Source organism: Neltuma alba, unplaced genomic scaffold, assembly GCF_004799145.2.
Source record: "Neltuma alba isolate B1F8T4 unplaced genomic scaffold, ASM479914v2 tig00010174_pilon, whole genome shotgun sequence".
In the NCBI taxonomy this organism is placed as follows: domain Eukaryota; kingdom Viridiplantae; phylum Streptophyta; class Magnoliopsida; order Fabales; family Fabaceae; genus Neltuma; species Neltuma alba.
In genome coordinates this window covers 1539890-1558918 of record NW_021635117.1, presented here as the reverse complement: position 1 = coordinate 1558918, position 19029 = coordinate 1539890, and the positions used below count along the sequence as shown (strand labels likewise).

The window sequence follows — 19029 nt, the reverse complement described above, 5'->3', positions numbered from 1 at the left end:
TATATTTAGTATCTTGAATAAAATGGGAAACACTCCTATCTTTTCTTTTAATGTATTCTCTTCTTTTTTTTCTTTGCTCTTTCTTTAGTTTTATAACAAAAACTTGCTTGATTTCGTGGTATTAATGAACTTCAAGTCTGTTATTATTTTTAGTGATAATGTTGAAAGTATCTAAGAATATAATTAACGGAGGGCATTATTGTGTAGGGTTTAGATTGCAAACCCATGGACATGAATAAACAATAGGCGTACTAGATGAAATCGCATACTATATCAGATTATTTAAGAATCAATGTTAGAAAGCCATCAGATTCAGAGGAGTTTTTTTAGATTGTTTGGCTTTTCTATAAATTATTATCTATAAAATATTATCTTACAATTATTTTCAAAACACTTATAAAATGAAAATATATTATTACAATTTTCTCCTACTATTTTCATTTTATACATTCTTATTAATTAATTAATTAATATAATTCATGTAGTTATTAAATTTAGCAAATTTAATTTAACATATCCTTTATTGTGTTGTGATAATGTACGCTTGGTATGTGGATGACTGGACCTGGGGCGTTTTGTGGGTTTTATTACATCATAACTTGTGAATTGCTATGGGCACGGCATAGGCAGAGCTTATTTATTTTGGGAGATTGTGGGAGGATAATGATGCTTTTTTTTTATTTTTTCTGTGAAAAGCGGAGGATAATTATGCCTTTGTTACGACGTGTTTCAACTTTTGTTGTGGATGAATGGATGGCATATAATTAATAGTTGATGACTATCTGTTTTTGTTATTCAATTCGGCAGAAAAAAATCTTAAAATCTAAGTAAAAAAGGGAAAAATAACTTATGTGGGTCCTATTTGACTCATCAATCGACTCAATCCAGCTTGAGTTTATAAAAAAATTCTAAAAATGGGCCAACCTAACCCGATCCATACACTGTTCTTATCCATATGAGTTGCGTTAGCCTAGATTCTCCGTCCTCTATATCCATTGACTGTTTTGTCTTTATAAAATACCGACGCTCTTTTTTTCAAGGGATTTCTCTACAATTTTGACAAGATCTGGGCCTCTATTGTAAAATGCTCACTAATTTTCACTCTTCATTTGTCGTTTTTTTAATGCCAACCTTCAATTGTCAAACTTTTGTAATATTATATCCGTTTTTAACGTAAAAATTAGTTAACTGAATAGATTAAAAAAATTAGTTAAGTTAGTTATTTATAATAAATAAGTTTTTTTAAAAAATTCTTACTAATTAAGTGTATTAATTAGAACTATCATTATTATAAAAATTATTTAAAAAATAATAATAAAAAAAGTAATTAAGATATTATATTTAGGATTAAAATAGAAATGAAATGAGCTGTTATATTGGCCAAGGAGGCAGTAATCTTTTGTCTTAGACATAACTATACTCTAAATTGAGCTTTATATCTAATGTTGGAAAGAGCACAAAAGTGATTTGATTGTCCCTTTTGGTCCGTAATAGAGACGAAATCATCTTTATATGTACAAGGACGGAATTGGTTAACGGATGATGACGAAATTGCTTTCATAAAGACGTATTTGTTTCCCTTCTTCAGTGCATCATGTACCAGGCGGACAACTTTTCTTTGGCTAGAGAATAAAGTAGCTCTTCTTCTACCCTTCTTGCAGAATAGGAAGATGCACAGGATCATCAAACCCAAGTTTATTTTCGGAAGAAAACCTTTCTCTGCTGCTTTCTCGACCTCCTTCCTCTTCGACGATACTCAGATACAGGTATTCTATCTCTTTCTATATTTTTATCAATTTGGTTTAGGCTTTGGGGGGAAAAAAATTTGGTTTAGGCTATTTTAGACTTCTACTGCAACCTCTGGTTTTTCAAACTGTGCGTGGAATAAATGTATCCTGGATTGAACATGAATTTATCGGTCTCGAAACCGAACTACTCAGTTGTTTTGAATGAAAGTAAATCTGCCAAAAATTTAAATTTAATATTATATTAATATCTTCTTGGTAATTTCACTGCTCTGTTGCGTCGCGACTTTCTGCGGATTCAGTATTAATTTTGTTTCTTGTTGAAAGTTGAGTAGTTGGCTTGTCTTCAACAGATAAAGAAAATCCAACGGCTTTCAAGCATAATGTTTGGGCACGGCAGTTGCTTTATCTCTGACCATGCATTCTGCAGAAATAAAATTTTGGTTTTGTTTTATTTTCGCAGTTCAGTTAAAAATTATGGTCTAGCTTAGAATTTCACTGGTTTGATAAACTTTTTCAATAATCTTTATCACCCCCCCCCCCCAAAAAAAAGAAAGTTTTGAATACCAACTTATTTGAACATGAACTATGCACTGTTCAATACTACGGTTACAAATTTGGATTGTTTTGTTATGTGATACAGTTCAAAGAAAGTGTTGCACAATTTGCAAAAGAAAACATTGCACCTCATGCGGTAAAAATAGACCAAACAAATTCATTCCCACAGGTTTGTATGAGGTTCTTAACCTTTTGATGTTTATCAACATGATAGAATACCTTTGAAATTCTGATTTCGATTTGATCTGATGTTAGGAGGTTAACTTATGGAAACGAATGGGAAATTTCAATCTCCTTGGCATTACTGCACCAGGTAGAGTCTTTTCTCCATCCAAACTTTTCTTCCTTTATTTTCTGATTCTCCTTAAGAGATTGCACTTTCAAACACATAAAACCTTGTTTTTGTGTGCTAGACTAAGTTTGCAGGCTCCTCTCTTAGATTATATATAATTGTTAAGACCTTTTAAATACGCAAAGCCGCCAATATGGCTCAGCCATAACCCAGAAAATCGTGATGTCCTATACCTCCCCCTCCAAAAAAAATCTAGTAATGAATTCATTACTGACTATTTCTTTTGCCGTAACTGGTATGGTTACAAGCTTGTCCAAAGCTAATTCTGCTATTTTTCAGAGGAATATGGAGGCCTTGGCCTTGGTTACTTGTACCATTGTTTGGCAATGGAAGAAATAAGCCGTGCCTCTGCATCTGTTGGACTTTCTTATGGTGCTCATTCTAACTTGTGTATCAATCAGCTGGTACTTAAGTGGATCTTATATCTCTTTGATTGTAATCTTGCTGATCTTTCTCTGAGCATTGAGCACTTTCTGCCTGTTATTTGTTCAGGTGAGGAATGGAAGTCCTGCTCAGAAGCAAAAGTACTTGCCTAAGGTTCTTCCTACTCTAATGTTATTTGTTTTCTGTACTTTCTTGCTTATCTTATGACGGATGATTAAATTTATTAGTTAGTAAGAATATTCAAATAATATTTGCTAGCTATGTACTTCTATTTATCATAATTAGTCTCTCTTTCTCTGGGCTGATTAGTTTTTATTTTCTATTTGAAGCTCATCTCTGGGAAGCATGTGGGAGCTTTGGCAATGAGTGAGCCCAATGGTAGCTATGTGGACTTAAACAGTTGTATCTTGCATTATTAAAAATCCCAATGATTGTTTTCAAATTATTATTATTATTTTTTTTTTTGCCCAGCTGGTTCTGATGTTGTTAGCATGAAATGCAAGGCTGATCGCGTAGATGGGGGTTATGTAGTTAACGGAAACAAGATGTGGTGTACCAATGGTCCAGTTGCTGAAACATTAGTATGTTTATCTGGTTTTATTGATTATTTACTTACTTTTCATAATATACCGCTCTTTCTTTTGGGTCATATTACCTAATAAATGAGATGGTACATAGGTATACTACTTTCCATGCACTCACACAAAAACAGTGATATTTTAATGATTACTGTTTACTTGTGCTATATATGTCTTCTTCAATTACTAATGCTACTCACCATGCACTCTCACAAAACTGTTTTTAAGATGATCAATATGCAGTCAAGACGTATTTTGTTTTGGTGAAACAAGTCTAGGGATATTAAAAAAAAAAAAAAAAAAAGAAAAATGCTGTCCTTTGTAGCATCACTAACATGAACGGTAGTCTTGCTGGAGTGACCTGGATGCTGGTAAAGAAAACTCTCTCTGCTTGGTGGTTTGGCTAATGCTGCGCTAATGGACATAGGAAAGTCGTTTGACTAACTGCATGGTGGGACGCATACCTCAAGAAGCCAGACTGGGTGCTTGTTTACTAAAAACAAACAATTGATATGCTGCACCCAGTGCAAGGAAGACATTTCTATGACCATAGAAGGAATCAAAATATTATTAAGAATGAGAGTAGCTCTTACCGTCCAGATATATTCATGGTCATGCTTGGAACATTTGGCTAATGTTTTGAACTTGATCAGGTTGTTTATGCAAAAACAGATATAAAAGCTGGGTCAAAAGGAATTACAGCCTTCATCATCGAGAAGGGAATGCCAGGGTTCTCTCTTTGAACTTTACATATTATATGATATTAATTTGAACTTAAACATATATTTCAATTTAATTAAATGATCACTGTTTGATCAAATGCTGCTATTGCTCTTCCATTTTTGGGCTTTGACGTTTGAGGTAGTTTGAGTGGTGATGCTGCTAAAGTTTATGGATATTCTTGCGTAAATCATTCAATTGTAGACTCATGTAGTCTAATGTATCAGGTGTTTTGGCAAGAATGCAAACTATTTTAAATGACAGCAAAAAGGAAGCGATTGGAAAAACTAGGACATCAACTAGTTGTCTTGAATATATGCAAAAATATCATCTGTAATGGGGATGGGGAGCCAGCATGTAAATGTTCATGAACAACAAACTACCTGCACGTGGAAAATTAATAGAAAAATTGGAAAAAAAAAAAAAAAACTTCTTATGTGTTTCAAAGCTCTTGGCCTTTCACATGATAAAACATTTGAATAAGTAAAAAAAAATTGGATGAAAGTTCTATGTTTTTCTGAAATGTTTTTCTTCATTACAGATTTAGTACAGCCCAGAAATTAGACAAACTTGGGATGCGAGGAAGTGATACGTATGTATTCGAGTCCATCTCCATCCTGGTTTAACCTTTTCTTCCACCCTTTTACTTACGCTAGAAAATTTTGTTGGCAGATGTGAGCTTGTCTTTGAGAATTGCTTTGTTCCAAATGAAAATGTTCTTGGACAAGAAGGACAAGGTTTGCAGTTGCTCCTGGACTAATCTTTATCAAAATGAAATAACTTTTATCCTAAGAAGGGTCATAGAACAGGTTGTGTTATGCAGCATATAGAAGCATGTTGCAATACCAAGGGACCTATTTGTAGAGTTGTATTTCTTTGTTTTAAACTCCTTTAAAGAAACCATAGGAAGAGTAGAGTTCTCACCTTGATCTCATTATTATATCAGAATATGGGTTATTCTATTTCTTCTGGCAATTTTTTCTATTAGCACCTTATGCCTTAATTTTTATAGATGTTAATAATTTTAACTTTGAAGTAGTGTGTGTCACTGGTTTTACTTTCACTCCTTTAGCTGCCTGTCAAATAGCAAGTATATACAGTATGCAGTTTTTTAGTATTGCTGCCCTGCTTTTTTGGTTTGTTCAGGAGTCTATGTCATGATGTCTGGGTTGGATCTGGAGAGGCTTGTTTTGGCAGCTGGTCCTTTAGGTATTATGCAGGCTTGTCTTGATGTTGTTCTTCCTTATGTTCGACAAAGAGAGCAATTTGGACGTCCTATTGGGGAATTTCAATTTATACAGGTTCTAATTGTAATATTTCTTCTCCGGCTAACATGGCGCTTGTATATTGTCCTCTTACTGTCAACCGGTCAATGATTTCAGGGGAAAATTGCTGATATGTACACTTCTTTACAGTCTTCAAGGTACAGGATTGTAATGTCATGTGTAATATTCTGTTTTTTGGTCAGCTGTTTTCATGGAAATAATTATGTTTTAGGTCTTACGTGTATTCTGTTGCTCGAGATTGTGACAATGGAACAATTAATCCCAAGGTGCGTCTCGATATCTGTATATGTTATGATTACTCTTTTTAATTGTTATTTTCCCCCGGACAGTGCGATCGTCAGTATTGGTTTCTATAAATGAACTTTTGACACTTTTTGGCAATATTTTTGTGTTTTATATTGTTTCTGACTTGATAACCTGTTTACAGCATGTACTTTTGTCAAATTTAGATTATCATACTTTGAAATGTTTGCTTATCTTCCATATTCTACCTTAAACCCAATATTAGACTTGGGCTAAATGTTATCTCTTCCTAACTTTATGGGCTATAATTTTTGCTTAGTTTAGTCCAACAAACTCGGATTATGTTTCTGTTTCCCCACTCTTTCTTAATTCAAGGTTTCCTTGATTTTGTTGGCAGAAAGGAGCCCCCCTTGATTCTTATTTCTGTTTGTGCCACTTGAAATGCCCGGATTTTCTTGTTCTTTTCATAATTGGTTGTCATTGCCAAGTAGTAAAGCATTTTGAAATTACTTTAACGGTAACAGTTTTGAATTCGGCTTAGATTAACTTCCATGGCAACTGTAGGATTGTGCTGGTGTCATTCTCTGCGCAGCTGAGAGAGCAACCCAGGTTGCTTTGCAGGTAAGAAATATTTTGTACTTGCGTCTCACTTTGCAAATAATCTTTTTTCTTTCTTTCTTGGTTTTAACCTTCAAATTACATGTGCAGGCTATCCAGTGTTTAGGTGGAAACGGCTATGTGAACGAGTATACAGTTGGTCGTCTTCTTAGAGATGCAAAGCTATACGAGATTGGAGCTGGAACGAGTGAGATCAGGAGAATGATTATAGGACGAGAACTCTTAAAGGAACATTGACATTATCATTTCGTTTTTGATTGTCAATAACTTTCGATTTCACGTTTTTTACGAGGGATTGGCCTGAGCCGTTATGGGCTTTTGAACCAAAAGCTAAAGTATTATTCGGGGATTCCACCAAATGAATTTCGTTGTATTGAACAAACTGATTACATCACTAAAAGCTGCAAACATTTTATTTCATTTAAAAATTCGGAGCAGAGAAAAGGAAAAAATTTAAAACCTTGTTTTCTATTAAATTTCAGTCACCTGATACTTTATCCATCCATGCTTATGATATGATCTTTTGGAAGTAACCAGTATATTTTCCTATGCAAGCCATGAGATGGATGGTAGTTAAAATTTTTTGAGTTCTTATCTAATTAAATATTTTAGTATTTTCAAAATTTTCTCAATAATACATGAACTCTTTTTTACTTTTATAATTTTTAGTTTAACATTTCTCTTAAAATTATCACATTTACACATTATATACATCATATATATGGTTAAACTCATACCCCGTTGTTTTGGCCAAAAAAAAAAAAAAAACTCATACCCCGTTGGCAAAAAAATCATATCCATTTCGATTATTTTATATCTGAGCACACACTGTTGAGATATATGATCCAAATAACTTCTAATTAATCAAATTGATTTTTTTTCATAAAAGGATATCCAAATATAAATTACATTATTTCTAATCTTTAATATAAGAGTATATAATTAATTTGGAGATAGTAAAAAAATTAGTCAAGTTGATTATTTGCTATAAATGTGTTGGTAGAAACACCTTGTACTCAATAGGGGTATTTTGAGAAAAGATGGAAAACAAAATGAATTGGATTCTAATTAGTTTTTATATTAAGTAGTGGAAATGGTACTCCTTCCGTTCCTTATTATAAGAGACAAATAACCGAAATACGTTGATAAAAAAAAGGTTAAAATTAGTTAAGAACAATTAATGTGTAAAAAGTATAATTTGTTTTCTAAAAATGCGCTCATTAATAAGGAAAGAGAGCATGAGAGAGAACAATTAAAATATTAAAAAAAAGAGAAGTAGGAGGGAGAGAGAGTGTGAGTTGGAGATAATAAATATGAGTAAAATAAAAAATCAACACAAAAAAATAGAAACAACTTTTAAGCGTCTCTTATATATAGGAACATACCATAAGCATCAAATGTCTCTTATAATAAGAAACGGAGGGAGTATTACATAAGAGAAGTTTACTTCAACTCCAACGTGCAAAAGTCCGCTTGGATAAAGGTTGCTTTTACTTTGAATAATATGCATATTTAATGCTCCACATTGCATCCAACATATTGAATATAAGCCTCTCCTAATATTTGGATAATGTGCGCACAAGTTTACTTCAACATATTTAAGAGACACATTGCATCCAACATATTTGATCTTTCAAGTTTACTTTCATTTTGATTTTAATCTCTTAAGTTTCAAATTATAGGTTTTAATTCTTCAAAGAGTAAAATAGTTCAAGTTTTTATTGAACTGTAGAGACCAATATTTTAAATTAAAAAAAACTCGAGAGACCAAAACTTAAAATTTAAAACTTAAGGAACTAATGGAGTATCTGGCAAATCATATAAAAGTGCCTTTGGAGTCCAAACTATCCAAACATCTCAACATTTTGAAAAACCATCGTTTGGGTTGAAAATATTTCAACTTCCTAAACCATGGTTCTGTAAAAAGCGAAAAGATTTCGCTCCTGAGAGTTAAATTTTGGTCGTTGGAGTAATTATTATGAGTGTCAAAAGATGGGCAACTTTATCTAGACAAAAATGTCGCTCGATTGAAATCAAATCCTCTCTTTTTTTCTCCTCTCTCCTTGCTCATTCAACAGAAGCCGTCCCTGGTGGTGCATTTTGTGTCTTCGGCTCGCAAGGAGAGGCATTGGTGAGATATTTGTAGGCTTGAAAGAACAAAGGCGTTGTCCGATCCATCCATCGTTGGTGTGCAATCTGCGTTCTTCACTTCGTTTGATCATTCCTAAATGAGGTGGAGATGCTTTGTTCTGCGCTTAGATCCGTCGCACAGGTAACGTCTCTCCTCTTGAACAATCATTTTCTTCACTCATGCATCGCATTGATTGGATTCTGTCTAAATATAGTCTGCTCTGTAAAATAGGTAGTCTATTTCAAATGTGTTATTAGTCTCACGTGTGAGCTCAAAGGGAGGATTAAAATTTTTGATTTTGACCGTGATGGATACTTGACAAAGAAAACCTTTGATATTGTTTACAAAAATGACGATTATTAACATGAAAAAACATTTATGAATTGCAAGTGTTTGGGCTATCGATGTGCAAGAATTTTATTTCTATGAAAGCTTATACATTCTGCTGTGTATCTTGAGATTATTTTAATTTGGAAAACATCGACCACACTGTTTGAACAATATGTTCCAAATATCTTTCCTCTGTTCTGAACTCCTAATTAAAACGTTTCATTTGAGGGCCATGGTTCCCTAAATTATGACCAGTAACTTAGTCAAAAGAAGAGCTCAAATAATAATTTCGAAGAGTTCTTAGTCTTAGCTAATTAATTATAAAATGTTAAGATGGTGAATTCTAAATGTCTATTATGATAAACCTGCACTACAATCGCAGTAGATCTTGCTTTAACTTTGGTAAAATATACATCTTATATTAATTCTTCCATAGTTGTGATGTACAAGTGCAAACTACACATTTTGGGCAAGTTGAAATGATTTTGACGGTGGTAGAGTGATGTCAGGGGAAAGGCATGATATGCTTGAAACTATTAATTAAAGATTTATGGAGTGTTTTTGGAGCCTATTAATTTTAGTTACATATGCTTGAAATGTGAATGTTTTTGGAGCCTGCTCATTTGGTATTGCACATTCAACTTTGTTTAGATGTGAATTGTGATACTGTCAGGGCATTTTAAGTGTAAAAGGTTCTGATCGTTTGTCAATATAGAATATTTGTGAATGAGATCAGTATGATGGATGCCAGTGACGATCTTTGTGTGTATTTAAATGAATTGGGTTGGAGTAGTTAATTGTAGACCTTTAATTAGTATACAACCTCTTTGTATGCTAAACCATGGCATGCAAGAATTTTGAAAATGAATGTTTTTTGATAAATGATATAAATTGAAAATCTGGGTACTAGTAAGGTTGTAAATTACTGTCATTGAGTGCTACACATCAACCATCTCTTAATTCTGACAAATGAGTCTATTTGGCTAGGTAGTTAGCATACAGGATTTTAAAATGCATCATGATCTGTTAGCTTACTTGGATAGCTTTAACACTTGTCTACTTCAATCAAAAAACTTCCTTTGGCTACTAAGAGGGGTTATTATATTGGTTTACTCATTATAGCATATGAGTAAAGACAAGGTCAAAGCTTTTTGGGATATAAAAACCACAAAGGTTTTTATTGACTTGTGTATTGAACAAGTTAATAAAGGAGAAAGAAAAGGCACTAGCTTAACAAAGAAAGCATGGGCAATTGTTTCTGACAATTTCACTGAGAAGATTGAGAGAGTGTATGGAAAACCCCAATTTAAGAACAAATATGATTCTCTACAAAAAGAGTGGCGGACATAGGATATGTTGCTTTGTAAGACAGGCTTGAAAATGAAAATGAGATCTTCAATTATTTCCATTCAAGTTTAAGGAATACAATTGAAAGTACTTTTAGAGTTTAGAAAAGTAAGTTTTCAATTTTACAAAACATGCCATCCTATGACTATCAAACACAAGTTAAAATCATTTGTGCAATGATGATTATACATAATTTTATTAGAACGACGTCTATTGCTAATCCTGGATTCATTCACTATGAAGAAGAAGGTACTTATGCGCAAGGAGATGTTGATGATAGAGTTGGATTTTTACATATACATTTATCAATACAATCTTCATCTTACATGGCTCGGGTTTGTGACACCATAAGACATGAACTTGTTAATTATACACAAGGATAATAGTCATGTCTTTTTTATTTCCTTTCATTATATATTGTAATATGTAGTTAAAAAAACGATTACAAATGTTGTCGATACAACCTCTTAATTATTATGACACTTCTTTATTTATATTCATATTTATTAATGTTATACCTTATATTTTCACGACAATTATTAATTACTTTAATAATTAATAAATTGTTTTAATGTGTGTTTATTCAATTTTGTCAAAAAAAAATCATGGCATTTCATGTTTATAATCTTTAACATAAAATAATATTTTATGTTGGCAAAAAAAAAAGTATTGATCTTTTCTAAAGACATTTTTAATCTTATATTTTTTTAAATATATATATACACACACTAACAATTAATTAATTATATTTTTTATATTTCATTATTATATTGGCAAACCAAAATTATTAATGAATTATTACTTCAAATGAAAATATAAATATAAATTTATTTTTATATAATTATCATATTAACTTATGTACATTTTGGTAATTTGTACCTAAAAAGGTGTTTCTGATATTAACTATTTAAATATTCTCACTTTATCAAAATTAGTTTTTTTTACAAAATTTATTATTACAAAATCTTTCTCAAGATCACTTTTTTGTCGGAAGCTATTCTCCAAATTGTGGTTGGGATAATCCAAATACTCTCTAAAACTAAAATGAGGGCAAACCTGAGGGACTAAAGATTATATTAACCCAAAAATTTAAAACATAAAATTAATCATGAGGCTTAGTACAATTAACACTTAGTTGGGTTCTTTAAGCATCTAGTTAGAAGTTCAATTCTTAAAGGTATGTATGGAGAGCTCATTTATAAAGTTTATGATGTGACAAAATTAGTCACTACTATGCGTGGCCTAGGCTTATAAAAAAAGTTTTTTTTTTTAAAAAAGAAAAAATTAGAAAAGAAGATCGTAGAAATAGAAAATTTATAAATAGAGACTCGTTACAATATTAATATTGGTTTTGACTGACAATAATTTTTATGAATAGGTTTTTGTATACAATTTTTTATTTTTTAGGGTATTTTTTCTGATTTTCCCTTAAAAAACTCATTTATGTTTTGAGAAATAGGGGGAAAACTCCTGACCCTTTTTTTTTTTTTTTTTTTTAAAAAAGGGTGGCTTTGTTATAATTACGTAGCGGCACGGTTGAGTTCAATCGCACTTGTTGATTCTTGCCGCCTGCGGCTTGCTCATCGCTAAGGTACCTTTCTCTCTTTACCCTCAGCCACTCTCAGCTTCGTTTTCGTCTCTTAGCTTCGATCTTTCGAGGGTTTGCTCCTTTTTTTCGCACGGAGACAGAAATGGTAGCAAGTAGTTGGAGGGGGAAAGAGGGACATTTTAGTGGATTTAGTTGATAGATATGTATGTGAGTGAGTGAATGAGGAATTTTAGAATGATAATGCGATTGAAAGAGTGTTATGCTGATTTTACGATTTGGATTGGTCTTCGCACTTTATGATTTTGGATTTTACACTCTCCGTTGTCTTGTGATGGTATGTATTCCCTCTTTGCTCTGTAGCTACTTGATTCAAGTTTACTATTATTCCTATTTGTTGGCTTGATTAGTCTTTGATTGATTGGACATGTTTTGCTTTCACATTGTGCTTTTACGGTGAGGAGGGTATCTCATTCAGTCATTCTTATGATGCCTTTACTTTATAAAGTGTATCTATGGCGTTATTTTTAGGCTTATATGGTGGACTATATTCGAATAATCATTTAGCTCCCCTAGCTACTGTATAAAGTGTACCTTTATTTTAATTATTTCCAAATGGTTTTTCCCCAATTGGCGTATGTTTCAGATCCTTGGATTTTGTTCTTTAAGCTGGGAAGCATGTTGAACTCACGTATGATGAGATAACATTTATCAGTACAGCTCCAGATTTAATTGAACCACAGTTCTCATTGTTTTAAGCAACCTTTAATTTTATGTACCACTTTTTAAAAGATATTTCTATATTCCTTAATTCAAAAAGAAACTCAAACAGGTTTTTTTATTGTTTTTTAACTTGAAAACTTATCCTGAAAAAATAGCAGGTTTTATTTTATTTTTTTTAATTGTAAAACTTTTTTGAAATTGACAATATCAAACACGTTTTATTTTTGCTTTGTTTTCAAAAGTAGTTTTAAAATTATTTTATGAAATAGTTTTTAAAGACAAGTCGAAAACAAAATCAAACAGGCTCTATGTTGATGCTTCTTACTTTAGGTCCTTAAGGCTATTTGTGGTTAGATTCAAGGCCTGTATGTATAAAATGTAGGGAGTAAATAATCATGTCTTCAGTCATTCATGCATATTTGGAGTTCCCTTGACTTGAATACCTCTGGGATTATTCACATGCTCATGCACTAATGCTGCGGAAAGTAGCTAGCAGTTTAATATGCAAAATCTTGATTTAGATAATTTCTGGTAAATGATAATGTTGTTGTGTCTTGCTGAGTTTCTGGATGCAGAAAGTAGCTAGCTTGGCATTTTATTCTGACATTATTTGAAATTTCTATTCCTATGTTTTATCTGTTAAATCAAGCATCCATGCCATGAAGGCAATTCAGGACCCATTTACAACTTGCATCCGGCTAGACAATCCAATTCCAAACCTTTAAACTCTAATGGTTATGTTATATTTGTTCAATTAATAAGTAGCCGATAATTGGATGAGTTTTTGCTCTGTTTCAGTTGTGTTTTCTACCTAAACTTATTATTAAAGCTTACAATCACAATTATGTGCAAGAAACATTATTTAGAGCAAGTGACATATTGAGCTAGGAGGAGCCATCTTGATGCAGAAGCCCCAGCTGAACCAAAGTCAAAACCACCTATCAAGTGTGTAAAGAACCTCAAACCTTGTAATCTGGTTCATACCCTATAAACTGGAAACTCACGAACTCTGAATCCGTGTTCAGTGCTACAAAGGGACTTGTCTATGCTATGGCAAACATCCCCCTTCTCCCGCCAAACAACACAGTAAGGTTGTTCTACAGAATTCACCACCTCTAATCCAAAACTATCTCTCCCAAGATTGAGCCAAACCTCAGAACCCACCTAATTACCCAATTCCTCTCCCAAACCAAAGCTTGAACACTAAACCTTGGGATAAACTTCAAGATGTATCAATTGGCTGTGATCTAACCTCTCTTCACTATGATTACCATTTCGGTTGCTCTACTTCATTCATTCTTTACTTAATTTATCTCCTATAGGTTCTAGAATAGATTGCAAAGTTTTTTTTATTGGCTATAATCCATAGGTTTTGAGGCACTTCATTGTACTATTTTTTTTTTTTTTTTAAAAAACTATCTTAGGTCTTCTAAGTGCTGCCTCATACAAGATAAGATATAGATTTGTTTTTTTACTCTTTTCAATAGGAAATCTTATTGGTCATGCTTTATGAAATTTTTTTGATGCTTTGAATTGCTAATCCTTTCCTAGCCTCGCATTTCAATTTGTTCCACCCATTTATGTTCAATCTTTTCAGGTTGTTGAATTCCCCTTTTCTTGATCTTGTTTGATTTGGTCCTCATGAGGTTATTTGTTTCTGCATAAATTATTATTTTTGCTATATTCTTATAGATGTCAACTAGTGGAAATATAGAACTAGACAATTCATTTTGGCCAAAGAGAGCAAAAATATGTGAGCAAGTGAATGAGGAACATCAATGTGATAATGCGATTGAAACAGATTTATGCTGATTTTATGATTTTGATTGGTCTTCACACTTTATGATTTGGGATTTTACACTCTCCATTGTCTTGTGGTGGTCTGCATTCCCGCTGTACTCTTTTTGCTGTTTGATTCAAGTTCTCTATTATTCCTGTTTGGTGGCTAGATTTGTCTGGATTGATTGGACATGTTTGACTTTCACATTGTGCTTTTGCAGTGAGGAGGATATCTCATTCTTATGATGTCTTTATTCTATTAAGTATATCTACGGAGTTAACGTTAGGCTTACATGGTTGAACTACATTTGCATAGTCATTTAGCTATCCTAGTTATTGTTTAAAGTGTACCCCTTTTTTTTTAAATTATTCCCAAGTGGTTTTTTCCCCAATTGACGTATGTTTCAGATCATTGGATTTTGTTCTTTAAGCTGGGATGAGTGTTGAACGCACGCATGATGAGACTACATTTATTTGTGGTTTACATGTTGTAGATTCAAGGCAAATGTATAAAATTTAGAGAGTAAATAATCATCTCTTCGGTCATTCATGCGTATGAAGAGTAAACAACATTGTTGCAGAAAGTAGCTAGTTGTTTAATATGCAATATCTTGATTTAGATAATTTCTGATAAACGATGCTGTGTCTTGCTGAGTTTCTGGATGCAGAAAGTAGCCAGCTTGGCATTTTATTCTGAGATTATCTGAAATTTCTATTACTATGTTTTTTTCTGTTAAACCAATCATCCATACCATGAAGGCAATTCAGGACCCAATTTTCAACTTGCATCCAGCTAGAGAATCCAATTCCGAACCTCTAAACTACTCTGATGGTTATGTATGTTCATTTAAAAAGTAGCAGATAAATAAATGAGTTTTTGTTTTGTTTCAGTTCTATGATATTTCAGTGTTATTTTGCCTTAGCTTTTGATTTAGGTTTTTGATTATGTGGAAGAAACATAATTTAGAGCAAGCAACAAATTGGTTCAGCAGGAACCATCTTGACGGAGAAGCCCTGGCTAAATGAAAATCTAAACCACCAAGTGTATAAAGAACCCCAAACCTTGTAATCATGTTTATACCCTATAAAGTATAAACTGGAGACTCATGAACTCTGAATATCAAAGAAGTCTTGAATGCTACAAAGGGACTTGTCTATGATAAGTTCAAGCAATTGAGGAAGAAACCATAAAGAGAGCTAAAACGAGTCACAAAAATTATATTACTTCAAAAATTGTTTTGTCTGCGAACCTCTCAAATTGTTTAAATAGGTTTATAGGCTACCACTTTTTAGGAAACTCTATTGCCTTTGTACGTTATATTAAAAATGAAACATGTAATTTTATTTCATCAAATTAAAAAATGAATAATTTAATAAAGCCCTAGTTCTTATAAACATACCATTTGATTAATAAAATCACTTGTATTGAACATGACATGCTTATTTAGATAACACGCTAAATAACAGGCTCGAAATAGCTACTATGTTTGGCCCTTAACTTTATCTTCACTTGCTGTCAGTATATTGACTAGCTTGAGGCATTTATTCAACTCACCTTCCATAGCCCATTGAGGCCTCTTAGCTCTTGATCCAATAAGTCTTGTGGTGCCTCTTTCATTAACAGGGATTTAGATCTTGTGATTGGCCTGATTGGTAAGAAAATTTCCGGGCTCTATTTGTGCATGCTACTTTGTCTCCTCTGGCATCTGTACCCTATGAGATGAGAGACAGGGACAGAAACACTTCTGGGTCTAGTAAATGTAGTCATTGAACTGAAAATGCATATAAAATCTTATTCATAGGGGCTACACATTTTATTTTCTCTCCTTGTCTTTAGTACCCTATAAGCTGAAAATGTCAAAAATATTGTATGCAGGGAAAATAATGCCTCCTAGAAAGGAAAAAGCAAATAATGACCACCATTCATCAGAGGTAGACTCTCTCTTTTGGACCATGAGCTCATTATCAAGTTCTTTACTATTCTAACCTGTGCTTCATTTCCTGTAGGGAATCCCTGATACAGTTATAACTTTGGTGAGTGCATTGCCTTGATCTTTCTATTAGTGGCATTGCATGTCTCTTTGTTCTCTTATTTTGATTTTGTTTTACTCTCAGGAAACACTAGATTCACCAGGGTTCTGCATTAAGCCCATGGATCTAGACAACAACCTGGCTGAAGCTCGTAATTCGGTCATGTCTTTCATTCGCTTGGATATGATGTGTTTGAATGAAGAGATACTTAAAGCGATACTCGTCTGCGTTGCTGAACTGCAATCAGTCTTTCCCAACAGGGACGAATTGGAAACCATTGCGGTCACGACCAACAAGTGCTATCGATATCGTGAGTTGCTTACTACAGTTACAAAGTTGCAACGTGATATATATTTGCTTAGGTTCACCAGCAGACACAGAGAGGATGAGCTGGTCAAAGCAAATGAGGCCATTATTAATAAAATCCAGGCTAATTTTGAGAAGCAAGCCATCAATGCCCGTTCCGATATAAATCTCAGACAAGCAAACCAGGCGGACCTGTCTGCTGAAGAAGCAGAATTGAGAGAACAGGCAAAGGCCTCTGTTCGTGAACACCAACAGTTTGTGACATCCTTGCATACTAAGGCCAGAAATTATGAAGTATGGGTTAAAGATTTGGAGAAAGCTCAGAAGGAATTGAGCGAACTGAAGCAGAGTTGGTACTCACTGCGTGACTTGGACTTGTCTTTTGTTGATGGTTAGGACATGACTGTGACTGCCTTGACTTTTTCTTTTGTTAGATGCTTAGTCTTACAGTTTTACTTACATTAGATAATTGAGGATGGCTAGCAATTTTATTCAAGTTTTTTTCCGGTCATCTTTGTTTCAGTCTGTAAAAATATATTTACATTGAATGTTATAACTCGTAGTTACTACTATATCGGTTATTGAAAAAAAATTATTACTACATTTTTTTATTTTTAATTTAAAATATTATACAATATCTAATCTATTTTGAATAGTTGAAAATTTTTTGATTGGATCAATCACATTTATCTTGATTAATTTACAAGATGCAGAAGACAATTTAATATCGGTTGATTTATCTTTCAATATGCAAGTTATTTAATTGCATGACAACTTTTTCTCATAACAGATTAATTGTCCCATACAGGAGGTATCATGATTAGATTGAAAAGAAAGAAAATCTGATCTGCACGTTACAAATTACAATAGGTATCATTAATCATCAATCAATCACATCTAAATTTGGATATGGATTTTGAAAAATAATTCATACAAATGGAGATGTGATTAATTGATTTTAAATAGTCTTGTGCACAATTATTTTTCACTAAATTTACAATAATCATTAATTATTTGGGTTATTCTTCATATGATGCTCAAATTTTTGGGCAAGATTAATTAGCAAATAAAATAATCAAAATCACATACAAAGATTACACGGTTGCAAAAATGAAAAATATTGGAATATAGGCTCGAAGCATTTGCAACTTGTTAAGACGGTCACATACAAAGATTACACGACTGCCATATATATATATATATATATATATATTCATCTCTTACTCATTGGCACTATTGGCTAGCTTGGTCATGGTTAGGGATGGAAATAGATTAAGCTCCTATTAGGAGTTTGTCTAACCTACATTGAGCCTATCCAAACCTTTTCATAAGGCATAGCTTAGAATCCTATAAACTCGGCTTTTTTTTAGCCATTTTCTTTTAAAATGGACACTATTATAATGCATATATCTATGTGTATGTGTGTATATTGGATTTTGGTGAGAGGGAGAAATTGACAATAGCACATCAAAATCAAAACTACTTGGACACAAGGAAACGATTTCGTTTTTCTGCTGTGTTTGAGATTCACAAAAGGAGGAGCATTGAAAAGAATGACAAGAACTCTCGAAAATGTGTGCTGAAATGTTGTCACGATTATTATCGAGCTTCATTGCATATTCTATCATATTATACTTTAGTGTCTTGCACTATTTCTTAGAAAGAGAAGAGTTTTGAGCCTATGCTTCATTGTTAATCCCTTCTTTGAAAGAATTCATACTCCATTGTATTCTACAAAAGGTTGTTACCTTGCAGGGTGCAAGGGGGAGTAGTTGTTAGGTATACCATGAAACACAAGGAGCTAATGTTCTCAAGTACTTGTGAAATTTGAGAAAATTGTAGTGATACTCAAATGCCTGTGGAAGTTAAGTAATTGTAGTGGTTCTCAAGTATTTGAATTAGATTTGAGGGATCGTATTGTAAAACCAGGAGTTTAAACTAAATCTTAGAGATATAGTGAAAATCTCATTAAAGGTCAAACAATTATAAATCTCATTATATGATTCCATTTTTCAATAACTACTATCCTTGCAAGTTACAATCATGACTTTAAATTCTGGCACTTGGAATTTTCTTTATTCTAATGAAATTATCATAATTTATGATTTAATAATTTTCATATACTTTATTAGTATCAAGATGGCCTATTCAAGTTTAAGAATTTTTTAAGGGGCTGAGCCCTGACCTAGATCATATGTCTTTAGTTTAACCAAGCGATGCTTTCAATGGTAATATAATAATTAAAACAAGGTGTAAGCGCAAATTCAAGACCAGCTTTCCTGGAATAAAATCACATGACAATCAAAAAAACGAAACAGGGACAAATTAATGGAGTTTTTTTTTTCCCTGGCA

The 19029-nt window shown here is 32.8% G+C and overlaps 2 protein-coding genes across 2 annotated transcripts; both read left to right on the top strand.

Annotated features, from left to right (window-relative positions):
- The first annotated feature begins 1546 nt into the window (after positions 1–1546).
- On the top strand, positions 1547–6912 carry LOC114754665 (isovaleryl-CoA dehydrogenase, mitochondrial). Its single transcript, XM_028943457.1, has 15 exons — positions 1547–1766; positions 2389–2472; positions 2559–2616; positions 2935–3059; positions 3148–3192; positions 3369–3417; positions 3511–3620; positions 4271–4347; positions 4879–4929; positions 5010–5074; positions 5484–5638; positions 5720–5760; positions 5835–5889; positions 6431–6487; positions 6575–6912. Exons 1-15 carry the CDS (start codon positions 1671–1673, stop codon positions 6719–6721), a joined length of 1215 nt encoding a protein of 404 aa, XP_028799290.1. The 5' UTR covers positions 1547–1670; the 3' UTR covers positions 6722–6912.
- Positions 6913–12156: 5244 nt separating this feature from the next.
- On the top strand, positions 12157–17280 carry LOC114754666 (uncharacterized). The gene is made up of 4 exons (XM_028943458.1): positions 12157–12175; positions 16217–16272; positions 16348–16374; positions 16456–17280. Exons 2-4 carry the CDS (start codon positions 16225–16227, stop codon positions 17071–17073), a joined length of 693 nt encoding a protein of 230 aa, XP_028799291.1. The 5' UTR covers positions 12157–12175; positions 16217–16224; the 3' UTR covers positions 17074–17280.
- The last annotated feature ends 1749 nt before the right edge of the window (positions 17281–19029 follow it).